This window comes from Rhinolophus sinicus, chromosome 7 (genome assembly GCF_057876585.1).
Source record: "Rhinolophus sinicus isolate RSI-liver-muscle chromosome 7, RSI-T2T, whole genome shotgun sequence".
Classification (NCBI taxonomy): domain Eukaryota; kingdom Metazoa; phylum Chordata; class Mammalia; order Chiroptera; family Rhinolophidae; genus Rhinolophus; species Rhinolophus sinicus.
In genome coordinates this window covers 38,088,181-38,106,414 of record NC_142507.1, presented here as the reverse complement: position 1 = coordinate 38,106,414, position 18,234 = coordinate 38,088,181, and the positions used below count along the sequence as shown (strand labels likewise).

At 34.9% G+C, this 18,234-nt stretch overlaps 1 protein-coding gene across 3 annotated transcripts in view; it reads left to right on the top strand.

Annotated features, from left to right (window-relative positions):
• OLFM3 (olfactomedin 3) overlaps positions 1–16,910 on the top strand; it is a 181,122-nt gene extending 164,212 nt beyond the window's left edge. For all 3 annotated transcript variants that reach the window (XM_019753730.3, XM_019753729.3, XM_074318686.2), the window contains exons 5-6: positions 12,792–12,898; positions 14,015–16,910. In XM_019753730.3, coding sequence (XP_019609289.1) covers positions 12,792–12,898; positions 14,015–14,692 — 785 coding nt within the window. In that variant the 3' untranslated portion in view covers positions 14,693–16,910. The remainder of the gene's footprint in view (positions 1–12,791; positions 12,899–14,014) is intronic.
• Positions 16,911–18,234: the final 1,324 nt, after the last annotated feature.

Here is an 18,234-nt window from a genome sequence, read left to right as displayed (position 1 = left end):
TCCCTATCTGAAGACAACATACAAAAGCCCTTCTTTAACACCTGAGGGTGTGCTTTCTGAGGTAGAATTGACTGGAATAAGAATCAATTACTCCCAACAAACAAGGTAGACAGTAAAAGAGGTTATTTAGCCAATAGATCCCACCATGATAACCCAGTGTGGAGGAATCGTATGTAAAGCACCTTAGCGGTGAGTCACTCAGTGAAGAGTAAAGGACATTTCCACAAATAATTACCGTAGATCCATTTTGGGTTTCAAGCAATTTTATTGCTATGTAGTTCAAAATTCTCAATATACTATTTCAGATTAAGAAACACAGGAACTTATTTAAGATATAGATATTATTTTAAAATTGTTAATATTTTGAATTACTAATAAGTCACTTCAAGTGTGCTTCTTAGATTAATACTACAAACATTTACTTACACAAAGGACATGACTTTGGGATGAAAAGTTGTGGACTGAAGTCAAATCCAGGGTAGTAACAGGAAGACAAAGGCTGACATTGCACGTTGTGAGTCACTGGGCAGACAGGAGATAGTAGCTGATGGGTGACAGACATAGAGGAAAATGAGGGAGACAGAAATACATGTAGGAGAACCAAAGAATGCAAAACACAGAGTTCATAAATGATGACAGAATCTTCTTGGCCAGAGACTAGATATGAAATAGATTTATTTGGAACCAGAGCACACATAGTTTCACATGCATATTTTGAAAGGTTTCCGTCTAACTTAAAAGCCCATTCACTGCACTCTCACAGAGATAAAGTTTGCAAAATTACATTGATTTACTAGATTATAGAGATAAGTATCCTTCTCACAGAGAGGTAAGTACTGTTCAGATACATATGAAGGACCAAATCAGTGATACCTGATGAGAAACATAACTGCATTAAGCTTATCCTTTCTAGGCCTTCACATTCATTTTTTTATAGAATACTAAACATGGAAGATTAATTGAATTTGCTTGTTTCTGTCTTTTTGACAGTTTGTGGATATGTTTTGTAGAAGAGTAGAGGTAAATGTGGCTTAAGATAAATTTCAAGTTATTAAGGAGACTATCTTAATGGAAGAGATGCTATTATAGATTATAATACTAACAGCTGAATTTCTGTAATTTTTATTTAATAGCAACAGATATTGAGTGCACTCAATGCGACATCCTTTTCTTATATAGATTTAGTCGGAAATAACTTTCTTACTTAACATTCCTTGCCAGTTGATTCAAAAAGAAAAAGAAGAAGAAAAAAAAGAAAAGAAATGGAAAGGATGAGCATACGCAATGGTATTTTGAGAAGCTACAACATATGGACCTATTTTTGTCTCCCTCTTCACCTTATATACCCCAGCACCTATCAGAGTCCTGGTACATAATAAGTTCTCAGTAGATGATTGTTACTGATGGTTAAATTCATTATTTTATATTTAAATAGTAACTATTGATTTTACCTTGAACGTATGCCAGAGAAAATGCCCATTGCTGCAAGAGGAAAGCAAAGTCGTTTTTAGTTTCGGTGTCAGAAGCCTTTAACCCCTGGTATAATTTCTGTCTCAATTCCTGGTCTCAACAATCTAAGGCTCAGCAACAATGCTGAGTTAGATCCAAACACCACAAAGTCAAGATACCCCAAGCCACTGAAGTGCTGTTAGTTTTTGGAAATGTTGATTACATAAGGTCCATGGCATGATTCCTAGTCTCAAAGATAGTTCTTAAGCAGGGTTTAACTAATCCATCCAACTTCATTCTTATTAATGTCTACATAAACTGAGTCCAGAAGATCATTTAAACCCAGAAAACAAATCAACATCTGAAATGTGCATACATCTGAGAAAAATATGAACTCTGTGTCTTCTCACTTTGTCTAAACTAGGCTTCAGTCTTCAGGCAACAGAGGCTACAGAGGGGCTGCTATTGCTGAAAGGCAGGTTTAATCCTTCACTTTGAGGTTTAATTGTAGTTTTCAGCATCTAAAATGTTAAGTCAAACTCAGCAACTACAAAATCTCTGTTCACTCTCAGTATCAAAACAACCTGAGGTCACCATAATTTCTTACTGATTGTTTCCATTTGGTCATTTCCTCTGGGCATAAAGTGTTGTGAGGATAAACATTTCATTATGTTTATGTCTCATATTTGGGACATTATATTGATCTATCTCCAGAACAAATTTAAATTGACTTGTGAGATTCCATGTATCTGTTTTTTTCAAATGACGATGAAAGATCATTCATCTTTAAAGGATATTTTTCAAGAAAGTTTAGACTAATTTTTCCTTCTATGGAAAGTGGGTCTTCAACAGGAACATATTTTTCCAAGGTCATAATCACTTATTACTTTGGAATAAAATGCACAACATTTCTACTTGAATCACATACATAATATCTTTTAGAACAGTTCTTGCACATGTACTAACCAATGTAATCACCTATTAGCTTTTCTTAACATCTATATGAAGTAACTGATAAATGTTATAATTCATTGTAAGGATTTCAATTTTTTTAAGGTAGAAAGAGAGATTGCCATATCAACCATAAGTTAGAGGTGGAACTTTCATGAACAAAATTTCAATGTAGTCCTTGCAAGACTGAAACCAAATTAAAATGCAGACTATTCACAGCTTCTATTTCTGGAGACTATTTACATCTTCAATTTTCACCTACTTTCTAGCCCTGCAAGGAAGCCTGGCATCTAAACACCTAGAAATGATTTTTTCAATAGGTAATAGACAAATGTAATTTTGGCTTTTTTAAATTGAATGGCTGATATTAAGTTTTTGCAGCTATTTTAAATTTTAAAATTATAAATATTGTATCCAAATGGCTAGAAAATTATATGCTTGGAATAAAAAGACTCAGAATAAAAAGCAACTGTCTCCTCCTCTAGCCCTGCTCTCCAGAACTTAAACATTTCGTTTAATTTTAGCATTTTAGGTGGTTAAATATTATCTGTAATTTGCTTATTTTCCCACTGTTTTTTAAATCAGTTTTGGCCACTATTTACTGACTTTCTTCTCTACAAAATGAGGACTTAGGTCACTTAACCAAAGCCAGTTTCTTTCTTGTCTCTTCCTAATATGCTTACGACTATTCATAGTTCAACCCTTATCAACTTTGTAACTTCAAGCCTCAGATTTAAATCTTTATTATTTTTTCATCAACTGTAGGGAAACTCTTCACACCATATTTTTAAAAATGAACTTAGTTACAGTCGCATCTTTCTTTCATCTCTTCTCCCAGTTTTTAATTCTCTCACATTCTGTGACCTTTACCTATTGTATGATATCATGGTTGGAAACAGTTTGTCTTTTATATAATCACAGAGCAGATGAAACATGTGTTAAGTATTCTGTAATTAGCTTGTGGGCAGACTCTACCAGTTAAAGATGAGAGTTTACATTATTATGACACTGCTTACATTGTTCCTTTGGAGTTAAGTGGTGGACTGATGTTTTCCTTTCCTCTCTTAAGACCAACGTCACAACATCTGTGCCACACCAAGGAAGATATTACTAGAGTTTTAAGTTCAACTGAATTCATTCTCTTTTTATGTACTTCAGTAATTGCCTGCACCATACCCAGTCTTTCCCATAGGGTCTCATACAGTATATTTATAGATCAATCCATCTTATTTCTGAGACTTCCATCCTGGAGATGTCTATTCACTCCAGACTAACTGCTCTCAAGAACTGCTGCGCAGCTGTCGTTCTGAGACAAGGAGTCACTGCTGTCCTGATCTCATTGTCCTGATCTAATGTCTGCCCCTGTCTTGGTTTACTTGCTTATTTTGCTACAATGTATCCTCAAGTAACTTCTTACAAAAGCATGCATTGCAGGTAAACTCTGGAAAGTTTGCATGTCAGAAAATAACATTATTCTACATTTCTCTAATTTTTTATCCCTAAATATTTATATTTAATCAGGCACTGATTACTACATTCCAGTGATGATGATGAAAAGACAAATGCAAATCTAATTCTTATTCATTTGCATGTAACCGGCTCACACTTTTTCTCTGAAAAATTCCAATTTCTTCTCTTTATTCTTAATCTTCTAAAATTTCACAGTAATTTTTAAGAGTAAATCTTTTTTTCATTCATTATGGTGTGCCCTTTTAATCTAAATATTTAGGTTTTGAAACTGGGGAAATTCCTGCATAATTTCTTCGATAATTTTCTCTACTCTTTTTTCTCTCAGCTCTCCCTTTAGAAACTTGCTCTTCAGATATAGGGCTTCTGGATTGATCCTGTATGTATCCATATTTGTCGTCTTATTTTCATTTTTGTCTTTTTGTTTTAATTTTGGGGATGATTCTTATTTTCCAGCCTACTGATTTTTAAAAATGTAATCATATTTTTAATGTCTAGTAGATCTTTTGTGTTTATTTTCACAGTATACAGTCTACAATATACAAATCTTTCTAAACATACAAGGATCTCTTCTGCTCTGTAAGTTACCTCTCTTTTATGGGGGGGTCTGGTTTTTCTACATATTTACCTTGGTCATCCTTATTGTAAGCAGCTTTAAATAAATATATATATATATGCTAACCCTTCATTATCCATTCATTTTTGAAGATTTGAACAATAACTGTGCTTGGAAACTCTGTGTATGAAAGTAGGGTTTGACACTTCATGCCATAGTGAGTGTAAGTAGGGTTTGACGCTTCATGCCATAGTGAGGACGGAAGGAGACTACTAATGTCATCACAAGGCAGAAGCCTTTGTTCTGAAGCTCCAATGCCTACATTAGTTATCCTATATCTTTTAAGGTACTTGACACAGTTTTGTAGACTTTTTTTTTAGACTTGTTTTTTTAAAACCTGGCTTCTGTGGTTCTGCACCTATGATTGAAAATGGGATCAACTACTATTCAGGCATACTCTCAGTGGTGACCCTGTTTTCAGAGCCTTATCTCACTCCCAACATCTTTTACACCTATGTTTCTGAGTCTCTTCTTCAAGGTAGAGCAGCCCCCTCCTGTAACTCCTGCCTCCTCTGCATAGATACTGATGCATCTTATTTCATCCTATATCTTTAATTACCACTCTCCTTCACCTTCTGCCTTTAGAGAATTAAAGTTTCTTTCTCTTTTCTTTTTTTTTAGACTGATAAACTCTAAATTTATTTAGCAGGTAAATAAAGGTACTTATACATTTCTTTAACATGCAAATAAAGGTCAGTTTTTTAAATTAAATTTATTGAGGTGACAATGGTTAGTGAAATTACATAGGTTTCAAGTGTACAAATCTGTAATACATCATCTATATATCACATTGTGTGCTCACCACCCTGAGTCAGTTCTCCTTCCGTCACCATATATTTCACTCCCTTTACGTTCTTCTACCATTGCCCATCCCCCGTTACCCTCTGGTAACCACTAAACTGTTGTCTGTGTCTATGAGTTTTTGTTTTTTTATTTGTTTGTCTTATTCCTTTCTTGCTTTCAGTTTTATATCTCACATATCAGTGAAGTCATACAGTTCTCGACTTTTTTTGTCTGACTTATTTCACTTAGTATAATAATCTCAAGATCCATCCATGTAGTCGCACATGGCAGTATTTCATCTTTTCTAATGGCACAGTAGTATTCCATTGTGTATATATACCACATCTTCTTTATCCAGTCATCTATCAAAGGACGCTTTGTTGTTTCCATGTCTTGGCCACCATAAATAAAGTTGCAGTGAACATCGGAATACATATACAAGGTCTGACAATTGAGTTCATGAATTTGTTGCAACAATGTTGCTAATCTTTTTTGACATCAGAGGGATTATTATGAATTTGTACCAATTGGACAAACAGTTAACCAAGTTTACTATTTGGAATTACTGAAAAGGCTGCATGAAAAAGTTAGACAACTTTAACTTTTCGCCAACAATTCATGGCTCTTGCATCATGACAATGTACCAGCTCACATGGCACTGTCTGTGAGGCAGTTTTTAGCAGTAAACAAATAACTGTATTGGAACACCCTCCCTACTCACCTGATCTGGCCCCCAGTGACTTCTTTCTTTACCCAAAGATAAAGGAAATATTGAAAGGAAGAGATTTTGATGAAATTCAGGACATCAGGGATAACAAGATGACATCTCTGATGGCTATTCCAGAAAAAGAGTTCCAAAATTGCTTTGAAGGGTGGACAAGGCACTGGCATCTGTGCATAGCTTCCCAAGGGGAGTGCTTCAAAGGTGACCATAGTGATATTCAGCAATGAGGTATGTAGCACTTTTTCTAGGACGCATTCGTGAACTTAATTGTCAGACCTCGTATCTTTACAGTCAAATGTTTTCAGATTTTTTGGGTAGATACCCAGGAGAGGGATTTCTGGGTCATATGGTAATTCTATCCATAATTTCTTGAGGAACCTTCACTCTACTTTCCATAATGGCTGCACCAGTCTGCATTCCCACCAGTAGTGTATGAGGGTTCCTTTTCCTCCATGGCCTCTCCAACACTTGTTATTATTTGTCTTGATGATGATAGCCATTCTAAAAGGTGTGAGGTGATTTCTCATTGTGGTTTTAATTTGCATTTCCCTAATAGCTAGTGAAGTTGAGCATTTTTTCATATATCTGTTGGCCGTTTGTTTGTCTTTATGGGAGAAGTGTCTGTTCAGGTCCTCTGCCCATTTTTTAATTGGATTGCCCATCTTTTCGTCATTGAGTTGTATGAGTTTCTTATATATTTTCGATATTAGCCCCTTATTGTTTGCAAATACCTTCTCCCGTCCGGTTGGTTGCTGTGTCTTTGTTTTGTTGATGGTTTCTTTTGCTGTGCAGAAAATGTTTAGTTTGATATAGTCCTATTCATTTATTTTAGCTATTACTTCCCTTGCCTTTGAGGTCAAATTCATAAAATCCTCTTTGAACCGAAGGTCCATAAGTTTAATACCTATGATTTATTCTATACAGTTTATTGTTTCAGGTCTTATGTTTAGGTCTTTGATTGATGTTGAGTTAATTTTGGTACATGGTGACAGATAGCAGTCTAGGTTCATTCTTTTGCACATGGCTTTCCAATTTTTGCAGCACCATTTATTGAAGAGGCTGCTGTTTCTCCATTGTATATTTTTGACTTGTTTGTCAAAAATTATCTGTCCATATATATGCGGGTTTATTTCTGGGTTCTCAATCTATTCTATTGGTCTGTGTGTATGTTTTTCTGCCAATACTATGCTGTTTTGATTATTGTTGACCTGTAGTACAAACTGCAGTCAGGGAGTGTGATACCTCCAGCTTTATTCTTTTTTATTAGGATTGCTTTGGCTATTCAGGGACTTGTGTGATTCCATACAAATCTGATGATGTTTTTGTTCTATTTCTTTAAAAAAATGCTATTGGGATTTTTGATGGGGATTGCATTAAATCTGTATATTGCTTTGGGTAATATGGCCATTTTAACTATGTTAATTCTTCCAACCTATGAACACAGAATGTTTTTCCATTTCTTTGTGTCTTCTTTAATTTCTTTTAAAAATGTCTGTATTTCTTTGGTATCCCTGGTAACTTCTCCTCTGTCATTTCTGATTTTGTTTATTTGTGTCTTTTCTCTTTTTATCTTAGTGAGTGAAGCCAAGGGGTTGTCGATTTTATTAACCTTTTCAAAGAACAAGCACTTTGTTGCATTAATTTTTTCTGTTGTCTTTTTGTTCTCTATTTTATTTAGTTCTGCTCTGGTTTTTATTACTTCCTTCCTTCTGCTGACTTTGGGTTTCATTTTTTCCTCTTTTTCTAGTTCTTTAAGGTGTATTTAGGTTGTCTATCTGGGATTTTCCTTCTTTCTTGAGCTAGGCCTGTAATGATACAAATTTCCCTCTGATTACTGCTTTTGCTGCATCACAATAATTTTGATAGTATGTATTTTCATTCTCATTTGTTTCTATGTATCTTTTGATCTCTCCTCCTATTTCTTCTTTGACCGAGTCATTCTTTAAAAGCATATTATTTAATCGTCACATATTTGTGGTTTTTCCTGCTTTCTTTTTGCAGTTGATTTCCAATTTCAAAGCCTGTGATCAGAGAATATGCTTGGTATAATTTCAATCTTCTTAAATTTGCTGAGGTTGGTTTTATGTCCCATCATATGGTCTATCCTTGAGAATGTTCCATGTACACTAGAAAAGAATGTATAGTCTGGTGATGTAGGATGAAGTGCTCTATAAATGTCAATTATTTCCATTTGGTCTAATGTGGCATTTAGGGCTGATATTTCCTTACTTATTTTCTGTTTGGATGATGATTCCATAGCTGTCAATGATGTATTTAGGTCCCCTAGTATAATTGTCTTTTGGTCAATTTCTCCCTTTAGTTCTATTAGTAGTTGCTTGGTATATTTTGGTGCTCCCTGATTGGGGGCATAAATATTGATGACTGTTAAGTCTTCTTGTTGTATAATCCCCTATATCATTATGAAATGTCCATCTTTGTCTCTTATTACCTTTTTGATCCTGAGTTCTATTTCATCTGACATCAGCATGGCTACACCCACTTTTCTTTGAATATCATTTGCTTGAAGTATCAATTTCCACCCTTTCACTTTGATTATGTATTTGCCCTTGTAGCTGAGATGCATCACTTGTAGGTAGCATATGGTTGGGTTTTGTTTTTTGATTCAATCTGTTAATCTGTGCCTTTTTACTGGTGAGTTCCGTCCATTTACATTTAGGGTGGTTATTGATATATGAGGCTTTTCTATATCCATTTTGTCTTTTGTTTTGTGGTATCTCGGTGTCTCCATTGTTCCTTTGCCTTTTTGCTGCTGTTATTTCAGTGTGTAGTATTCTATATTTTCCCCTCTGTTTCTTCTTTTTTTATGATATATTTCTCCGTTCTGGATATTTCTGAGTTATTACCATTAAATTTATGTGAAAGAAAGTTTCATATATATAGTAGTCCTTTTCTTCATTGTGCGTATCTCCATGTCCCTTTGCAGATTCAGACCTTTAGTCTCTCCCGTTATGTTTTTGTTGTCACAAGTTATCCCAACTTATGCTGTGATTTGATTTCTGAGTTGCACTAGCAAGTTATCTTTTTCTTCTCTTTTCCCTTTTTTTTCCCTTAATGTTTTTATCTTCTTTGCCATTTATGTTGTTTAAGTATATAGTGCCCTATTTTGTGTAGGGATTGCCATTCCCTGCTTCTGTCTGTCTGTTTGTAATGTTGCTCATGGTTTTGTATTCTTTTGTTTTTTTGTGTCAGGTTTAATAGCCTCCTTCAATATTTCCTGTAATGCAGGTCATGTGTTAGAAAGTTCCCTCAGCTTCTGTGTTGTCCTTCATATCTAAAGGATATTTTTGCTGGATATATTATTCTTGGCTCATCATTTCTCTCTTTCTATAGTTTATTTGATTTCACTCCCTCCTAGCTTGTAGAGTTTCTGCTGAAAAGTTTGATGATAGTCTAATGGACTTTCCACTATAAGTTACTGCTTCCCTTCCCCCTGCCTACCCCGCCCCCCCAGCTGCCTTGAGAATTCTTTCTTTGTTATTAATTTTTGACAGTTTCAATATAATGTGTCTTGAAGAAGACCTGTTGGGATTGAGGTAATGAGGTGTTCTGTTTGCTTCTTGGATTTGAGGATCCAGTTCTTTCCACAAGTTTGGGAAGTTCTCATTGACTATTTGAATTTTCTGTCTGTTCCCTTCTCCTTCTCTTCTCCTTCTCCACCCATTGTTCTTATGTTGCTCTTTCTAATGGAGTCAGAAAGTTCTTGTACAGTTCTTTCATTTCTTTTAATTTTCAAGTCCCTCTCTTCTTCCATCTGTGTCATTTGCAGATTTCTATCTTCAATATCACTAATTCTTTCCTCCATCTGATCAGCTCTATTACCCAAGCTGGCCATTTCATTCTTTATTTCTTTATTGAGTTCTTCATCTCCAGAATTTATATGTAGTTCTTTTTTAAAAGTTTCAATCTCTTTGTCAACATACTAATTTTCTTCTTTGATTGTGTTTCTGAGTTCATTAAACTGCTTATCTGTTTTCTTACATCTTGTTGAGTTTTTTTCAGAACAGCAATCTTGAATTCTCTGTCATTTAAGTCATATTTCCCTGTTTTTAAGTTCATTTTCTGGAGACTTTTCATTTTCTTTCTGAGCTGCCTTGTTACTTTGGCTAGTCATGACAATTAATGAATCATTATATCTCTTCCTTGGCATCTACAGGAGTGGGTTCTACAGCAGGTTGATATTAAGAGGCATTTCTTTTGCTTTCCAGTAGGTGTTGCTGGAATCTTTTATTTTTCTCTCCCACTGCAAGCTTTTATTTTCTCTCATGCTGTAGCATTTTATTTTCTCTTGCACTGTTCCAGTTTCTCACACAATAGAATGTGGGCTTCTCCATGTGAGCATGTCACCTGGGTCTCAGAGCACTGCCTCTGTGGAAGGATATGGATGGTGACAGAGTTCTGAGCTTCTGTAATTCCACTGCTGCCACTGTAGCCCAATGCAGAGCTTGTGTGTCTCAGCAGCTCTGGTTGCCCCCCAGGGATCCATCCAGGAAGGGGGCAGGGTGAGCAGTGAAAGGAGGCTGGTGTTTTTATGGCTCTGAGCAATGGCGACTACCCGCCCACAGCTTTCTTGCCCCTATAGCTCTTTCCCTATCACTGGAATTCATCACGTGCTGTGCGTCCATGGCTGTGAGAATGTTACTCCAATTCTCAGGTCTGTAGATATTCTGTTCTTTAATCTGACACTGCTACCATTTCTTCTGGAGCCTGCTTCTAACACTGGGAGGGTGGGATAGGAGAGCCCTGGGAGGGTGGGGGGGTGAGTCGGCCAGGCTCCATGTCTTTGTTTTCTGTTTTCTGCCTAGCTGTAAGGGCAAAACCAGTTTTCACCCAAGGTCTCTGCCCCATACACTGGATTCAGCTGTATTATATGCTGATCCCATAGTCAGGACTGTGGGCCACAGGGTTGTGGCCTACAGTCTGAATTCTTCCCTCTCCTGAGACTGCAGTGATCTATGGACTGCATCCTGTGGCCCGCAGCCAGCATTTCTGCACTTCCCTCCTCCCCTGTTCACCAGATTTGTCCACCTTCAGGTGATTCGATGCGTGGATCTCTCAGATGTGCTTGTATGTTACTTAAGTTATCCTTTGTTGACTTATTGCTGTTCAATTTGTTGTAACTTCCAGGGGAGATTTCAAGAAGTACTCCTCACACCACCATTTCTGTGACATAATCTGTTAAAGTTTCTTCTCCGCTAATGACTCATATCATTTTCTTTGCTTTGGGTTTTTTATCCCCCACATCCCATGTTTTACTTCTTTACTACCATTTTAATGAGAACTTTGGAAAGAAATGAGATAAAAGCATGTATTAGTCCATTGTCATAAGCCAGAGTTACTTTTCATATCTTACCTGACTAAATTGCTCTTTATATTTTGTTGAATTAATTATTCATGCCTAGGGAAAATTTTTGTTTTTTGATGTTTTTCATGGGTCAGATTGTCTTCTTATTTCAATATATTTGAATTTCCATGCACATACCATCTGTGAATTTAGAAACATTTATGTTTCGTCATCATTAAAGATCATATGACTTTCACTTCTATATTCAGAGAATATACAATCTTTGTAGTTATCATTGAAATTTATAGCACTCACTGAAGTGATAGTACAAAATATAATTATATCTTTCATCATCTTCCTAACTGCACAACTTAGTATTCTGCCAGTTACAAATTATTCTAATGAGAAACGTATGTAGAAAAAAATGAGCCAAAACAAGCTCTATGCTAGAGTTAGTTATGTCCTTGATTTGCTTTGAGGATCTGTTCTTCCCCCTCCAAACACACAGGAACCAATAGGAACTAGAAAATTATCAATTCTAAGGATAGGCAAAGGAAGATGGAAAAAACATGGAATAGGACCAAAAAAAGTTAAATAAAAAAAGAACAGAAAAGGGGGAAAAGGGTATAAATGGATAAGAAAGAATATTATTTTGTTTAGAACAAAGGTCAACAGTTATAGGCACTCACACTGCCTTTCACAATGGGTATAATAAATCACTTTTTAATTTTGCTGTTTAAAAATCTCACAAAATGCCTGGGTTTCTATTTGGTTTAGGTTTTGACATTTATGAAGTCCAGGACTTTCCTAAAATCTTATTTGTAAAAGTTTTACAATTTTTTAACAATCATTAATTTTTCATCATATGTATTATATTGATTGATACTCTATATCTTTCACAGCACGTGACTACGAGGTCCAAAGGCTTGAGTTTTGGGGGCTTTTTTTCCTTGCACCTCCATGGCTGTTCTATCAGGCCCTGCTATCCACACAAGGCATTTATACTTTAAAACTCTACCTCTTTCAGGTAGACTGTGATTGAATTTTTATTGTTATATTCTAAAATGATATCATTCGTGGAAGCTGCTCATTCATCAATACAAACTGAAAATCTGCTTACAGAATTCTTTCTGACTTGAAAAAGTTGTCCAAACACTCAAAACATGGGGGCAGGAGAGGGGTGGGGACAGGTAAACAGGTCGATGAACAATATGTTTAATTTTTCTGACTTCTTAAGAGACACTGCTGGTGAACTGGTATAATGATAATGGATTTCCTCACGTATTCCATTCCAGATTGTACAAATCATTTCCTATTTTTAAAATCCATATTTTAGATTTAGAGAATTGAAAAAGCAAATTATAGTTAAAAGCACAGTACCCAAACTGAATCCCATGAATTTGCTCTGTTTTAGGAGCCCTTTCTTTGCTCTTGGTATGAGTGTGTGTTGGAATCATTGGCCATGTTAACCTAACATGTTTATGTTTCTCTAATTTCAGCATGTGGCAAATTAATGAAAATCACAGGCCCAATGACAGTCAAGACATCTGGAACCCGATTTGGTGCTTGGATGACAGATCCTTTAGCATCTGAAAAAAATAACAGAGTATGTTTCTTCCACAAATGCCTTCGCTTAGAATTATGTTTTATTTACACTTTTTATCTACTGAACTATTCATTTTTTTATGGATATTAGTTTCCACTTGAAAAGTATTAACACCATAATGTTAATGTAGCTACAGACATATGGCAAATTTATTTCAGTAAAATGTTATCTCCTATAATTACCAGTATAGTTTAGTCTAATTTTTATTGGTTTTCATCGTTTTACACTTGAAAAAGGTATTACAAAAATGTAGACTTTTCTATATACTCCTTCTAAAACCTGGTCCTTAATGTGAAAAAAAAAACAAAACACTAAATAAGTGAAAACCTCAAGAGCTAACCAATTCACTAAACAAGCAAAAATGTCTCTCGAGGCTAAGGCTAATTTTCAAGGTAAAAGCACTGAAATTTTGAGGGGGGAAGTATTTTCATAAATTAGCAATGCCTGAATTATGTAAATAAATATACTGGAAACTTTCCACAGTTCAATTTATGTTCTATTACAGAACTCAGTATGCATTAAGATTCTCAAAGGTTATATCCAAACAAGATTAGTAGTTGATTAGCAAAATGGTTGCATTAAAAGTTAGTTGTACCCATCAGTTGATTCAAAGAACAAGTGTTACTAGAAGGTCCTGTGGCATCCATCAAGGAGAAATGAGTTGAATGTGTAAAAATAGACCATACATTTATACATTTTTCAGAGCAAGTTGTAGAATAAATATATTTGCAGAAGGTGGTATTTTCACAGTTATCATTGATAGCATTGATCTATCAGGTAACTAAACAAAGTGATGTGTTTGCACTAATACATGTTTGGTTCACTCAGTAGTATGCACTGAATGGTCAAAACAAACAAACAAACAAAAAGCACAAAAAACCAAACCAACCTCACGGCAGTAAATTCAGTTGTTTTCCTTTGCACACAGACCATGTCATTATTTTTGCAAAAGCCCGCAGTACTATCACATGGCAACAGGTCAGCGGTAAGATAATGTGGCTTCCAGAGCCTGAGAACAGTGATGTTAATATGTGTTGACTCTCACTGTCTTTATTTTGGAATTCTCAGAAAAGTATGAATTTACTTACTTCATTTATTTTTTTTCCTTCTTCACAGGTCTGGTACATGGACAGTTATACTAACAACAAAATTGTCCGTGAGTACAAATCAATTGCAGACTTTGTCAGTGGGGCTGAATCAAGAACATACAACCTCCCTTTCAAATGGGCAGGAACTAACCATGTTGTCTACAATGGCTCACTCTATTTTAACAAGTATCAGAGTAACATAATCATCAAATACAGCTTTGATATGGGGAGAGTGCTTGCCCAACGAAGCCTGGAGTATGCTGGCTTCCACAACGTTTACCCCTACACATGGGGTGGATTCTCTGACATCGACCTAATGGCTGATGAAATCGGGCTGTGGGCTGTGTATGCAACTAACCAGAATGCAGGCAATATTGTCATCAGTCAACTTAACCAAGATACCTTGGAGGTGATGAAGAGCTGGAACACCGGCTATCCCAAGAGAAGTGCAGGGGAATCTTTCATGATCTGTGGGACACTGTATGTCACCAACTCCCACTTAACTGGAGCCAAGGTGTATTATTCCTATTCCACCAAAACCTCCACATATGAGTACATAGACATTCCCTTTCATAACCAATACTTTCACATATCCATGCTTGACTACAATGCCAGAGATAGAGCTCTTTATGCCTGGAACAATGGTCACCAGGTCCTGTTCAATGTCACCCTTTTCCACATCATTAAGACTGAGGATGATACATAAGTAAATGTAATTTGTTTCCATTGATCTAAACAGTGTCATTTGTGATAAACTCTATAGGACCCTTCTTTTCTTTATTAAAACTTTTCACCATTTCTCCAAAGCATTTTCTATTATAAAGTTGGTGTTTCAAAAAACAGCTGAGCCTGTATAAATTAACCTGTTGGAAATACATCTTAACTCCTAAATTTACAAGGCCTATCATGTCCTTGTCATGAAAAGCACTAAAAAGAACTTAAGTGGCTAAAGTCATAGTTTTGCAAAAGATTAATGATCTGCCTTATATTAAAGTCAGAGACTAATGGTAGCTTAAATGCATGAATGTCTCTCTCTTTTTTTTTTTAACTGTCATTTTTTACTGTCTTTAGCTCCACATCAGGATTCATTTTGGTAGGAATCGGAAAAAAATAAAAGTACTTCCCCCAATTTATTTCTAAAAAAGATTTAAGGATTTTATGAATATGGGAAAAGAATATTAATCATTTTGCTGTTCTATAATTCTCCAATGCGGTGCTGTACAGTCATTTTTAAATCTCTTGCTAACATTTTATTGGCAATATGTATTTCTAGCATTGTAACCACCATTGTGCAATTGTATCTCTTCACTTCTGTGAAAGTAAGTAATATTTTTTTATAAAATACACTGAAGTTTAATCTCAGTAATTATTATGGATCAATTTTCAAGTGTGGTCAAGAAGGAAGTATCTTCTCGACTTACCCCTTTACATAAGCTGAAAAGAAAATCAAACCCTTACATAGAGTCTTTCTTTTACCCCAAGTTCATTGGACCACTACCACTGAATGCTAAATGGATTCAGTACGGATAAGTTACTCTGTTCACTCCACGGAAAGAAACCCTTATAGTGGCCTGCAAAGATGCAGCTAAGTCACAAAAATTGGATTTCAGTTGACTATACTCATTTATTGTACAACCAAATTTTATTGTTCATAATTAAATATATTAGTGTTTTAACTTATATTTTGAACACAAACTTGCAATAATGTAATTCCTTGTGTCAGGACTCTAAAAGTACATGAAGCACATATAAAAACTCTTAAAAAGAAAATTTCTTTAATATCATCTAGATTCACATTATAAACTCTGGAGAGTTATTGGCAAGATTTATGAAACAGGAAATGATGGGAAGACTTGGGAGTTGTCTGCGTGGTTTAAATGTGTAAATAACCAATCCAGAAACATGACGGGAAGGCAACCCCCTGCTACCCTGATTCACTGTGTGTACAGAAACACTGTAACCAAAAAAGAAAGCTTTAATAATATTTTGTTAGTAACTCCGAAAACATATAATCAATATATATCAAACACATATAAAGTTTGGATATACTTTCCATATATTAAAAATACTTACCTAAGGCAGTTTTAAAGAAACTAGTATTGGTTGGTTTTATAATTTAAAAAATATATTCTATAATAAACAATATATAACTTAAGTTGTAAATGTTTAGTTTCACACATACATAATACTGTAATTTCCTTTGTAGAGCAAGGATATAACAATTCAGATAAAGCATTATGTAAAGAAATATTAATACTTAAGAGTAATTCATTTCAATTGTCCCAAGTAAAACTTCATTCTCAAATAGCTCACTGTCAAAATCGTAGGATTAAATAACCCAATCTTGGAATTGTTGAAATTTAACAAATATTTTTTTTTCTTTTGCCTACAGGGTTCTTTTGCAATGTTGTCTTGTCTTTGAAAATATTTCTATAAGTTCTCCTCTGCTTTGGAGAATTAGAAAACTTTAGGGGGGTTACTTGTCATTGTACACACACCACAAAAATAATCAGCCAATATCAAGAGTTTGTATATTGAGTTTCTTTGGAGAAAGAAAGTCAACTTCAGAAATGAATGCATTTTTACGTAGATGGCCTCTGATGAATAACTGGGTCTTCATTTCTTGTTTTTGAAAAAGGATGTAATATGGTATCATGTATATTCAAAACCTGGACTATCACAGCTTTTTTGTGAGATGTGCAGCTTGTAAAGCACTTTACTGTTTTCTGTGTGAGTTTTCATCACCATCTCCAATTTATAGTGTGTGTGCTGCTAGAGCAAGCACAGATTTTATTACTGTCACTAGAAGTGGGGTAACATGAGTTTAAAAATGTGATTTGCATTAAACATTTACAGTTTAAAAGCATTTTTCTTAATAAATTATTATCAGTTTTGTGCCTGAAATAAATAAGAACTTACTCTAATCACTGTTTTTTTAATCTCAAATAAATAAATTTTATGAGGGAAATGAGTATTTTTAAATCATCCACATAATATAATTGGTAAAGAATTCCAAGCTCAGAAAGTTCTAATCTCACGTGAAATGTGTAATTGTTATTTTCTGAAATAGCCTCATCATTAACACACTTCTGGGTCGTTCAAATAATAATATAATCATGGTCTGATTGTGTTTGCCTGGCAATTTGTATTTGTGGCACTTGAATCACAACACCCATTCCTTGCTACTATACTTATACCTATGAGGTAGGAAACTGATAATATTGCAGTACATTACCGATATGTAGAGATGAAAGAGAAAATAATGACAGATGCCTAAATGCAGCATCACAAGTGATTAGATAAGATTTACCATAAACTCAGAATCTCTGGTTCCTATTACCATACTCAAAGTCATTTCGTATTTATAATCCATACTAGTCTCTCTGAAGAAATGTTACCTTGACTCTTTTTACTAATAAGAAAATGGTCTCTATGTCTGAAAATCACTACCAAGCTTACAAGTACAAATTTTTCAAACAGAAGAATTACGTGTATTTTTAAAACGTACCTCATAACTATATAAAATTGTATTGATGTTCAACTAAAAATAACCCTCAAAAAACAGTTATTTTTCCATTAAGGTAAGCTTTACAAATGAAGCTTTACATATAATAATCTTTTAACTTTATTATCCTTAAGGAATAGATTTTCAAAACAAAAACTATCTGGTCTCCTTAGCTCTCAGGATTACCAACTTTTTTCTGCAAATGCTAAATTTGAATACAATTGATAGCAACATTAAAAGTGTTCCTTCAAGTTACAGCAAATATGAAAAATGTAGACACTGCGGAGTTTCTAAAAGCCAAGCCTTCTAGAAATATGAATGCTTTTGAAAACAGAATGTAAAATGGCATCTTGCTGACTTGACGAAGTAGGCATGATTACAGCTTTCACTAAACATACAACTTGAGTTCCTATGACATAAAAGAATGGGTATCTACAGACAAAGCGTACTTCACTTTCTCCATCATCACATGATAAGTGGACCATGAGGAGAGCAACCATAAAGTGGTCTACCTAGCACTATACACAGGGAGCGTTAATTAAAATTCAGATGCTATAGAATGACACAAAACCTTAATCTCTCATGACTCATAGCTAGAAACAGTCATTTCTAGAAAGGCTCAGAGGCACTATCATTCAGTTCAGTAGGCTATATCCATACTGAAATCAAGATCATGAAATGGTTTCTGTTTCTAAAATTAGGTAAGCTCAGCATAAATCTTTTAGCTAACAATTTGTCATAAT